General features: G+C 41.4%; 1 protein-coding gene across 3 annotated transcripts in view; it reads right to left on the bottom strand.

The window, feature by feature from the left end:
- The window catches only part of SLC4A4 (solute carrier family 4 member 4), a 199,549-nt gene that overhangs the window by 141,160 nt on the left and 45,719 nt on the right, over positions 1-12,670 (bottom strand). For all 3 annotated transcript variants that reach the window (XM_039350339.1, XM_039350340.1, XM_039350341.1), the window contains exon 3: positions 2,353-2,511. In XM_039350339.1, coding sequence (XP_039206273.1) covers positions 2,353-2,511 — 159 coding nt within the window. The remainder of the gene's footprint in view (positions 1-2,352; positions 2,512-12,670) is intronic.

The following is a 12,670-nucleotide window of genomic DNA, read 5'->3' as shown; positions in this document are numbered from 1 at the left end:
AGGAATTCTGGGAATTGAAGTCCACGAGTCATAAAAGAGCCAAGTTTGCCTACCCCTGGCCTAGAAGCTTCACTTTATTACATGTCAACATGTGAATAATTTAGAGCAGGGGTAGGTGAGCTTGGCTCTTTTATGACTCGTGGACTTCAACTCCCAGAATTCCTGAGCCGGCGTGGCTCAGCTTGGAAACTCTTCCTTTCCCCTCAGCATGGCTGGCTCAGGAATTCTGGGAGTTGAAGTCCACGAGTCATAAAAGAGCTAAGGTTGCCTACCCCTGGCTTAGGGGGAACATTTCTTATTTGTTTCTTGATCTCAGATTTGACACAATAATATTATTTACAATTCAATGATGAAGGAGAGGAGGCTGGAAAAAGGGAAAAGGACTGTGCAGTAAGCAAGTTGCCTAAATTTGAGTGATGGTTATGCCCAAGTATTGCACCCATTGCAGTTTACATCCTTTAATGAGAGATCTCCTTTCTGCTTTGCAGGTTAAGATCTAGACGCCAAACAGGCAGTCCTTGAATTACAACTACAATTGGATGAATCACTGCGGTTGTTAAGTCAATCATGCAGCCGTTAAGCGAATCCAGCTTCCCCGTTGACTTGGTTTGTCGAAAGCCAACTGGAAAAGTCACAAATGGAGACCACGTGATCCTAGGAAACTGCAACCATCATAAATACAGTTGTCAAAAAACGAAATTTTGATCACATGACCATGGGGATGCTGTAATGGCCGTAAATGCGAGGACTGGTTTGTAAGTCATTTTTTTCAGTGACGTTGCAACTATGATAAGTTGTTAAATGAATGGTTGTAAATCAAGGATTAGCTATACCAGGGGTAGGCAACCTTGGCTCTTTTGTGACTCGTGGACTTCAACTCCCAGAATTCCTGAGCCAGCCATGCTGAGGGGAAAGAGAGAGGTTTCCAAGCTGAGCCATGCTGGCTCAGGAATTCTGGGAGTTGAAGTCCACGAGTCATAAAAGACCAAAGGTTGCCTACTGCTGAGCTATACCAACAGTAAAAGGAGTTCTTGGATTATTTTCAGTGGCTGCTAAATTAATAAATGCTGGATAGAAAAGAGAGCATTTAATATCCATTATGAGCTGGTCTGATAAAACATTTAGTCTGGGTCAAGATTTCAACATAGATTGCTACCTTCTCTTGCATACTGACTTTCTAGCCAAATATTTTCCATCCATTAGCATGTACTTAATAGTGTTCCTTAGAAGCAGCGACAGAAGGGGAATCAGAACACAATAGAAAAAAAGCTCTGGGTAACACTGATTTTTGCTGCTATTTATAATCTCAAAAGTACAAGAAAATGTACTTTTTGTTTCCTGGACATTTTTACATTTTTTTTTCTTTAGTGATGCTTATTTTATCCATTTAAAAAGTACGTAAAGGTTGAAAATTGCTCTGGATATATATTGACAAAACATGTAGTACCTGATATGGTAAAAAAAATAAATGGGGGAAAAATCAGGAAATGAGATTTGATTTTTTTTTTTTTTTTTGTATTCATTGCCATATTGATTAGAAGAGTTTTAGAAACCCTGTCAAAATATTCCCGGGGTTTGAACTTGATATTCAGTATTTGCAAATCTGTTATTTCCCTGAAATTCCCCGGCTGAATTTTGTGCAACTTTTATACAAAGTGTCTGAAAACTTGAGATGCTGAAACCAAGTGTATTTCAATCCATCCTGAAGAGAGAGAATACAGTAAAATCTCCTTGCACCCATTTATTTTAGGTCAGGGCGTAGGCAACCTTAGCTCTTTTATGACTCGTGGACTTCAACTCCCAGAATTCCTGAGCCAGCCATGCTGAGGGGAAAGGGAGAGTTTCCAAGCTGAGCCAAGCTGGCTCAGGAATTCTGGGAGTTGAAGTCCACAAGTCATAAAGCGGCCTAGGCCTAGGCCAGAGATAGGTAACCTTGGCTCTTTTATGACTCGTGGACTTCAACTCCCAGAATTCCTGAGCCAGCCATGCTGAGGGGAAAGGGAGAGGTTTCCAAGCTGAGCCATGCTGGCTCAGGAATTCTGGGAGTTGAAGTCCACCAGTCATAAAAGAGCTGAGGTTGCCTACCCCTGTTTTAGGTCAAGGCTGTCCAACTTTGGCAATGTTAAGACTTGTGGACTTCAACTCCCAGAATTCCCCAGCCAGCATGGCTGGCTGGGGAATTCTGGGAGTTGAAGTCTACGGGTCTTAAAGTTGCCCAAGATGGATGCCTCTTTTTTAGGTAGAACACTTGTGTCCTCCTTGCAAAGAACGTTAATGTCACGTAATGCTGGTAGTCATATTTCCAGACAGTTTTCCTTTCCTGAGAAAAAAACCCAAAAGTCCAATACTCACTCAGTGGCTTGAGGATGTGCCCGCTGACCTCATCAATATTTTCCACATCTGATTCAGTGATTTTCTCCCTTTCTTTCTTTTCCTTCGGCCTCCTTCTGTGGTGCCGCCTTCTCCGATAACTCTTAGGAACGTGAACCCCAATATAGACTGTATGATGACCTGTGAAAAATAACGGTATTTTAGATTCTTTAACCATTTTCAGCTTGTATCAAATGACATTCATATATCTTCACTGCATAGGTAAAGGGGGCAAAAATCATTTCTGGGCACCATGGAGGTGCCAAATGTAACAGATGAGCAGCGAAACCAGATGTGATATTCATTGACAAAGTATTTTTTTTCAATAAACTGACAACGTTTAGGACAATTTCTCTCCCTCAACAAAATAATGGTACGCAGGTAGTTCTCGACTTACAACCATTCATTTAGCGGCCGTTAGAAGTTACAACGGTACTGCAAAAAGTGACTTACAACCAGTTTTCAGATTTATGACTTTTGCAGCGTTGGTCACAGGATCAAAATTCAGGTGCTTAGCAACTGGCATGTACTTATGACGGTTGTACTGACGTTGAGGTCACGTGATCACCATCTGTAACTTTCCCGGCTGGCTTCTGACAACCAAAGTCAATGGGGGAAGCCAGATCGCATGTGTCACTTAACAACTGTAATGATTTGCTTAATGACTGTGGCAAAAAAGTCATAAATCTCACTTAACAACTGCCTTTCTCAGGAATGGAAATTTGGGGTTCTTTTGTGGTCGTAAGTCGAGGACTACCTGTATATGCAGGGTGATGAAGCCAATGGACAGTGATATGCCTAAACATTAGAGAAAGAAGGGGATTTTGATCCAGAGCTGCCGTCAAATCTCTTGGAGAACATCTCAAGATGTTCTTCAAAGAAGAGGGAGTCAAGCTATTCTCCAAAGCATCTGAAGGCAGGACAAGAAGCAACGGATGGAAACTAATCAAGGAGAAAAGCAACCTGGAACTAAGGAGAAACTTCCTGACAGTTAGAACAATTAACCAGTGGAACAACCTGCCTCCAGAAGTTGTGAATGCTCCAACACTGGAAGTTTTTAAGAAGAGACTGGACAGCCAGTTGTCCGAAATGGTATAGGGTTTCCCGCCTGAGCAGGGGGTTGGACTAGATGACCTCCAAGGTCCTTTCCAACTATTATTATTATTATTATTATTATTATTATTATTATTATTATTATTTGAATAGAACACATTGTCCAAGTTGGTGATCCAGCAATCATGGAACACATGTCGTCAGTAAGAGAAACAATTTAATTGGAAGGGAAACTGCTCCATCACCTTTAAGAATTAGCCATCTTCACAAGATGGAGCCCACGAAAGAGGTTGTTGCCCCACAGACTGAAAAAAATCAATTTTGTAGGTGGCAACAATGTCAGAGGTAGAATGTTATTGACCATGTGAATACATCGTCAGCATTTTAGGTTTTTAGCTTTTTCTCTAGAATGACTAGAACCTTTGGATTTCAGAATTTAGGACAACTGATTTATAGCGTCATACACAACAATAGGAACACTGTGGACAGAGGGATAAAGTTAAAACAATGCTACTTTTGAAACCGAATATCCATGCTATGCCATGACGTTTTTAAAGATAACAAAGAAAGGTATGTGGTTTATGCCATCATGTGCAATGTGTCTTAAGAAGCTAATCAGATATTTACTTCATGCTCTGATCTTCTATCTTCTTCTCTTAAAAGTGAATCTAAATCTCCTTAATTTCATATAGAATGTAAACATGGAAATCCTTTGATGTGGTTCAATAATCCTGTTTTACCCACTCATTTCTCAGAGGTTTAAGGTGAAGAATTGCAGACAGAAATATGTTGATTTGAATACGCGTTTCCCATAAATTTAAGAACAAGTTTATCATCTCTGCGTGCTATCAGCTGCTTTTTATCTTCGTGGGCCATCAGAATGCTTTCACTCAGACTAATATTTTCATAGGTATTCAGCTCAGCTAGTCACCAGGCTAAGAAACAGGATATAATATTTGAGAATATTTGCAGCTTAGAGTTGCAAGAAAACAACCAACTTAGAAAGAACCAAAGGCCTCTCAAATAGGATATAAGTAGGGGTTATTATCAAATGTGGTGAGGACCCCACCTCATGAGACTGTGTTGTATTTTGTGTGCCCTCCCCCTACCATTCATTTTAAACATTATACCGATGTTTAAACTTGTGCTTTTTTCCTTTTTTTCTAACATTGTACTTTATTTAAAAATATTTTTTTAAAATCTTTTAGGCCAGAATAGTTATAAAGATGTTTTTACAGCTTTTAAAAACAAATTTATAATCTACCTTTTCACCAGTAAATAATTCCAATTGTACAATTATGCCTGCATATTATCATTTAAAAACAAAATCTAAGCTATTAAGAAGCAGCTATAACTGTAAAAATAGGAGTGTTTATCAATACACGTCTCACTTAAAGCCAGTTGTAACCATTAAAATAGGAGTGTTAATCAATACATTGTCTCACTTAAAACCAGTTATAACCATTAAAATAGGAGTGTTGATCAAGACATAGTCTCATTTAAAACCAGATAAGCCACATGATTCATTAATTTACAATTTAAATGCCAATAAAACAATGTAGAGTTCAGTAAAATTAATAATATCACGGGATTTATTTAAAGAGAAAAAAACTGAAAGAATTTTATCTTCACTATTTATCTCAAGGACTATAAAGAAGGATCTACAGAGATCATATACAAATAAATAAAATGTAAAGATGCCAGTCAATTACGGGTAAAGTACATCAAAATAAAAGGGACTTTGTTTCCGCAGAAAAACTCAACTGCATTATTGGTAGGCCTCAATTTAGGACCGGTTTCTTAGCAACCATTGGAACTTAAGATGGAGAACCCAAAACGAACTTATGACCTGGTACTAGAATTTCAATGGCTGTCCTGCCCCCATTATTAGGCAAAGGATCAGAACGTTAAGTTGCAGTTCACAAGGTTTATTGCTCAGGCCTATACACAAGAATCTAGTCAACTAAAGTTCAACAAACTCTAAACTGGTGCCAATAAAGGCCAACGGAATCCAAGCAGGGTTGGACTTGAACCCTTTGTGGCAACATAACAACACCAAGCTGATGACGCTCTTAACTCCGCCCCTTAGCTCTGCCTGCTCTTCTCCTACACCCTGCTTTTCGGGTGCTTAGCAACTGTCCATCTGCATTGTCCTGCAGTCACATGGCTGCAAGGTATGACATTTTTGCAGAAATCCAGCGTTTAGTTACTATTAAAAAGATCGTAAAACCAGGTCCAGTCATGTGGTGACCTGTTTTTACAACTGTCACGACTTATGAACGTAATTGACAGGCTCCATTACAGTTGTAGGTTGAGGACTATCTGTAGTAAAAGGGGAAAATAAAGCCATCATTTATCAAGTATTTCTCCCAGTACAGATAGGCCTTGACTTACAATTATTCATTTAGTGACTGTCTGACGTTACAAAGCATAGTGATGTAATCAAAATTCGGATAATTGACAACTGGCTTGTATTTATGAGAGTTGCAGTGTCCTGGGGTCACATGTGATTCACCTTTTGCGACCTTCCGACAAGCAAAGTCAATGGGGAAGCCGGATTCACTTAACAACCGTGTTACTAATCTAACAACTGCAGTGATTCGTTTATTGAAGACCCCTGCATCTGTGAGTAGCGTATTGAGGCATTAGGACTGCAACTGACTATAATCCATTTCTAAAACCAAGCTGACCACAGAAGCGAAACACTTTTATCGGGATTTTTATCAACAGCCATAACATTCTGCTAAAACTCCAACTTCCGTATTGTCCAAGCTTAGAAAGTTTCATTTCACAAATATTGTTTTCATGTTTAGAACTATCCTGGCCTTCAAAGGTTTAATGTATGTTTTACACATTACTATTTATATATCTGTCCAATTAATGCATGTGGTATTTCTCACAGCAGCTTTGCATCTGAGGATTATAGGACTCTGACCCACAGATTAATTTGCAAAAAAATGAAGAAAGTAACAAGGGGATTGACTTAGAAAAAGAGAACTCTGCATATGCTCCTATACAAGCTTGATTTGCTAGGCAAGAAAAATCCTTGCACCCATAGTTTTATGGAAAAGGAGAATATAGCATTAGATAAGGAGTCCCTCAAGATTCAAGAGAGATGCATATGGACAAGAACGGAACATAAAGATCTCAAGGAATAAAACGGTGGGGTCCTTAGTGTTCTCTGAGCTTGGTTGTTTTCTTGCAGACATTTCATTACCCAACTAGGTAACATCATCAATGCTTGTAGACAATGGGGTTTGCTTTCTGTTTCTATGCAGTGGCTCACCCTGTTAGCATTGGTACCAACAGTGTTATGTACTTGCATATAAACCATCAGGAAAAAGACTTTCCCCACCTTAACTTCTGTCCTGATATAACATTTGGAAAACCAGAAAGAGTTTAATTTAAAGGGGAACTGTTGCTTTAATGGGCTCGCTGAAGATCCAACAGCAACAGATGGCTGCCTCTTGGCTGGGATAGAGACAATGGCTGGCTGAGAAACTTTGGGATTAAGTTGTGCCAGTTACAAACCACAGTCAAAAATGTTGTGATAGAACCTCACAAGTACAAAAAGTTCCAGGAAGGACTTAGACAGCCCTCTAGCTAAAAAGTAAGTAAGTAAGTAAGTAAGTAAGTAAGTAAGTAAGTAAGTAAGTAAGTAAGTAAGAAAGAAAGAAAGAAAGAAAGAAAGAAAGAAAGAAAGAAAGAAAGAAAGAAAGAAAGAAAGAAAGAACAGCCTCTCAAACTGTCGCACACAACAATATATTCATCTAAGACAGAAGTGTCCAATCTTGGCCACTTTTTAAGATTTGTGGATTTCAACTCCCAGAATTCCTTAGCCAGCATGGGGAATTTTGGGAGTTGAAGTCCACAGTTCTTAAAGTGGCCAAGACTGGATACCTCTGTCTTAGATGAATGTTATGTCTAGCATTTGTTCCATACAGTATTAACCTTGTGAACATTCAAGCTTCCTCCTTTCGTTATGTGTTCAAGATGGACAGCGATTAATATTTATATGTTACTTATATGTAAGAGTGTAGGACTATACATATGTTGTATATAGCATGTTTTAAATGTGTGTTATGTATGTGTACACTTGAGAGCCAGCAACTAAATTTGATTTTTAATGTGTGCCGTTGTGCCCACAGGAAAAAAATGACAATAAAAGTTATTATCATTATCATTATCACTTATTCTGCTGTGAAAAACGTTTTGTTAGTCTATTCTTTTTTCCCCTAGGTGAGGGGTAGGCAATCTTGGCTCTTTTATGACTTGTGGACTTCAACTCCCAGAATTCCTGAGCCAGCCATGCTGAGGGGAAAGGGAGAAGTTTCCAAGCTGAGCAATGCTGGCTCAGGAATTCTGGGAGTTGAAGTCCAAGAGTCAGAAAGCGGCCTAGGCCTAGGCCAGAGGTAGGCAACCTTGGCTCTTTTATGACTCGTGGACCAACTCCCAGAATTCCTGAGCCAGCCATGCTGAGGGGAAAGGGAGAGCTTCCAAGCTGAGCCATGCTGGCTCAAGAATTCTGGGAGTTGAAGTCCACGAGTCATAAAAGAGCCAAGGTTGCCTATCCCAGACCTAGGTGCTTGAGAATGTCTTTCAGATTTTTCCTGGAATATTTTCGATCTTTCTGGATTTTGGAAGGGGAGAGACTGTGCTAACTGGTTGCTCATATTCCCAATTCTGAATATAAAATGGGAGGAACGTCTTCCCGATGTTTATCCTTTGAGATTTAATAGAAGTCAGAGAGGCTGCAGACCACTGGAGAAGTAACGATAGAGTTAAAAGAGACACACGTCACTGGCCCCATTGCAACTAAGTATAGGTAGTTCTCGACTTATGATAGTTCATTTAGTGACCATTCAAAGTTACAACGGCACTGAAAGTGACTTACGGGCCTTTTCCACACTTATGACCGTTGCAATATCCCCATGGTCATGTGATTAAAATTCAGACGTTTGGCAACTGACTCATATTTACGACGGTGGCAATGTCCCAGGGTCATGTGATCCCCTTTTGTGACCTTCTGATAAGCAAAGTCAATGGGGGAAGCCGGATTCACTTAACAACCGTGTGACTAACTTAACAACTGTAGTGACTCACTTAACCACTGGGGCAAAACTCACTTCACGAATGTCTCGCTTATCAACACAAATGTTGGGCTCAATTGTGGTTGTTAGTCAAGGACACAACAGATAGGTGTGAATTGACCAATGCAATGTTTCTCAATCTTGGGAACTTTAAGAAATCACTTTTCATACCAGCAACATACCACATTCTTGGGGTTTGGCAAGCGTTTTCCAAAAAGTGATAGATTTACTGTACAGTGCAGTGAGATCACATTACTGACGGGCAAACTGTGGTAAAAACCACATCCGCAACCCTCTGTTGGGAAAACACTTCAATGGGCAGTTCCTACTTGAACAGAGATAAGGTTTTTTTTGCCTCTGCAAGCTAAACAACACCACAATCAAGGGAAATATTGATCCGCAATTTCACACAAGTGCTCCGTCCAGTGAGCAAAACAATTCCACCTCAGCCTGGCACTGTGAAGAAGGAAATTGGCAATTATTATACGGGTAATTCCTCAACTTACGGCCACAATTGAGCCCAAAATTTCTGTTGCTAAGCAACAGAAACATTAAGTGAATTTTATCTCATTTTATAGCCTTTCTTGATACAGTTGTTTTCATCTAGGAAGGTTCTTCAGCTCTGACTGGATCAGTGTTTCTCAACCTTGACGATTTTAAGGCATGTGGACTTCAACTCCCGGAATTCCACAGCCAGCAATGCTGGCTGTGGAATTCTGGGAGTTGATGTTCACATGCCTTAAAATCGTCAAGGTTGAGAAACACTGGACTGGATGATGGGGAATGAATGGATTTATACTCCTTGCAGACAGCTGGTTACTTGCCTTCTTCTAGAGCAGGGGTCTTCAAACTTGGCCCTTTTATGACTTGTGGACTTCAACTCCCAGAATTCCTCAGCCAGTGCCTGACTGAGGAATTCTGGGAGTTGAAGTCCACAAGTCATAAAAGGGCCAAGTTTGAAGACCCCTGTTTTAGACAGTCATTGAGGCCACCTGGAGCCTTATTCTGTGTCCTCAAGGTCACCTGAGTGGTGCAATTGGTTGTGGAGCCTTCTTGAAACTGCTGAAAGGACTGTGTTGTAGACTGGAGATAGATGATGTCAGATCCCCCCCCCCTCTGTTGAGAGAGGGCTGTTCAATTTTGACACAGATGGCCTCTTTGACCCTCCCCCCTCTTTCAAACCAGCAGTGCTCTCTGTCCAAAATGTGGATTTTGCTGTCTTCGAAAAAGTGGCCATTGTCTTTTAAATGCAGATGGACTGCTGAATCTTGTCCTGATGCCAAGCATTTATGAAGTGGTTGAAATGTTCTTAAATTATTGTGGTCGTGGTTCTGATGGCTGAGTAGGATTGAACCGGAAATCTTTTAAAGTGCAGGGCCCTTGGATGCTGGCAATAACTGGACCAAATTTCTCTTCGCTTTGTATTTCCACAATGAAAAGAAATAAAGGTTATATGTTTTCGTTTCAGCTGCTGTTCCGTTTTGAAAAACCGTACCTTTTTGTAAACGGCTCTTGAAAAAGTATGTTTCGAAAAGCAGCACATAAATTATTATTCTCTCTCTCTCACCCCCCCTCCATCTCCCTCTCCCTCCATCCCTCTTTCTCTTTCTCTCTCTCTCTCCCTCCCTCTCGCTTCTTCCATCTCTCCCTCTCTCTCTCCATCTCCCTCTCCCTCCGTCCCTCTTTCTCTCTCTCCCTCCCTTTCTCCCTCCCTCTCCCCTCTCTCTCCCTCCATCTCCCTCTCCCTCCGTCCCTCTTTCTCTCTCTCCCTCCCTCTCCCCTCTCTCTCCCTCCATCTCCCTCTCCCTCCGTCCCTCTTTCTCTTTCTCTCTCTCTTTCTCTCTCACTCCCTCCGTCTCTCCCTCTCTCTCTCCATCTCCCTCTCCCTCCATCCCTCTTTCTCTCCCTCCATCCCTTTCTCCCTCCCTCTCCCCTCTCTCTCCCTCTATCTCCCTCTCCCTCCGTCCCTTTCTCTTTCTCTCTTTCTCTCGCTCCCTCCGTCTCTCCCTTTCTCTCTCCATCTCCCTCTCCCTCCGTCCCTTTCTCTCTCCCCTCCCTCTCTCTCTCTCCCTCCCTCTCTCCCTCCATCTCCCTCTCCCTGTCCCTCTTTCTCATTATCTCTCTCTCCCTCCCTCTTTCTCTCTCTCCATCTCCATCTCCCTCCGTCCCTCTTTCTCTTTCTCTCTCCCTCCCTCCCTCCCTCCCTCTCCCTTCCTCTCTCTCTCTCTCCCTCTCTCTCAAATCACACTTCCCCAGAAACTCTTATCTTACCATCATAAAGAAAGTAATGAACAAGCATTGTTAAGATAACCCTGCTTCTATTCTAGCCGCAGAAATCTGTACAAATTAAATGCAGCATTTTTAACTGTACCCGGAAAGAATGAAAACAATCTTCAGTTCCTGAGAAAAAGCATAAAGATAAGAAAGAGGCTGCAAGCTCTGGATCTGATGAAGGCACCACCCATTAAACATTACAAGTGATTTGTGATTCATTTAGCTCCTCATTACTGGAAGTTATCATAAATCTACTTGACATTCTGCAAAGCGTTCTAATTAACCCTTGGCATCAACCTCAGCAGCTCTTCAGCACCCCTCCTTCTTGTTACAGGGATTAAAAAAAAAATGTGACCCTTTCTGGGTTTTTTTTTCAGATTCCAGCAGCCGGTCTGTTCAAACGAAATCTGGAGCCCTTCATTCTCTGTGAAGTCATATTATAAAACGGGCCAAACCCTTATCAAAGAAGGATAAAGGTAGGGCTCTCAAATGTTTTCCATTCCTGGCAAAATTGGTTTATCTTGTGGTACACCTCCAAAGCTTCCCCGCATGTATGGAATGTAACACTATTTTAATTAACAGGAAAGGAATGTACCAGGAAGCACGGGAAGGAAAAAAATTATTCCCTCTTAACCCTCTGTGCAAGGAACGAACAACAGGGGCAAACGGACCTAAGGAGTCTCTCTGGCTGTTTTATTCCATTATCAGTGACATTACAAGCTCTGAAAACTAATAAAGCAATTGTTTAATGCAGAGATAAACAACTAGTTTGAGGGAGGGTTAGTAGAGGATCACAACAGGCGTGGGGACAGCATGACTTTACCAGAATGGCTACACGGTTGGTGTTTTTTGTTCCATTTTGGGGGAAAAATAGGTAAAAATATAATATTCAGTGTTTTTTTAATCTCTCTACGGCAGAGGGTCTTCAAGCTGGCCCTTTTATGACTTGTGGACTTCAGCTCCCAGAATTCCTCAGCCAGCATGCCTGGCTGAGGAATTCTGGGAGCTGAAGTCCACAAGTCATAAAAGGACCAAGTTTGAAGACCCCCTGCTCTACGGCATAGCAATGTCCCTCACTTTATTTTCCACTTAAAGAAAATCTGTAGAACTCTGTGCTGCCGTTAACTTAGTGGTTTCCCACCCAATTTGGCCAATGTAATTGCGGTCGAACGACCATTTCACGGGGGTCGCCAAACAACGCAGTCCGCCATTTTTTTCCCCTTTTCCTTAGCTGTGCTACTCCCTTTTATTCTATTGGCTTTTGAAAGCCAATAGAACAGACTCTCTTGAATAGAGTCTAATTCTATTGGCTTTCAAAAGCCAATAGGAATTGTCCAGGCTGTCTCTGCCCTGCTGAGCCCGCCAAAAGTCCCATTCTGCAAACGGTGCTGCACCAGTTGAGTAGTCCTCGACTTACGACCGGTTGAGTAGTCCTCGACTTACGACTGGTTGGGGGTCGCGGCATTAAAAAGGTTGAGAACCACTGCTCTAAAGGCAATCAGAAAAGGGAAGAAGGTAGCCTCAGACAGGTGAGCCTTCCATTTCAAAGCAATTTTCAGGGTCTTTCAATACTCCTAAATAGAAATAGCAGTTTCACTCTTGGATGGGAGGATGAAGAAAAGGGAGAATTTGTAGGAGAAGAGAAGGCAAAGCTGCTGAGCAGAGTTAAGCATGTCATCACTTTTAAGAAGAGATTGGACAACCATTTGTCTGAAATGGTGTAGGGTTTCCTGCCCGAGTAGGGAGTTGGACTAGAAGATCTCCAAGGTCCCTTCCAACTCTATTCTATTCTATTCTATTCTATGCTATGCTATGCTATGCTATGCTATGCTATGCTATGCTATGCTATGCTATGCCATGCCATGCCATGCCATTCCATATTT

The sequence above is a fragment of the Crotalus tigris genome, unplaced genomic scaffold (genome assembly GCF_016545835.1).
Source record: "Crotalus tigris isolate CLP2741 ecotype Arizona unplaced genomic scaffold, ASM1654583v1 scf7180000018322.853269, whole genome shotgun sequence".
Classification (NCBI taxonomy): domain Eukaryota; kingdom Metazoa; phylum Chordata; class Lepidosauria; order Squamata; family Viperidae; genus Crotalus; species Crotalus tigris.
The sequence above is the reverse complement of the archived record's forward strand: the minus strand, read 5'-3'. Positions and strand labels throughout refer to the sequence as shown.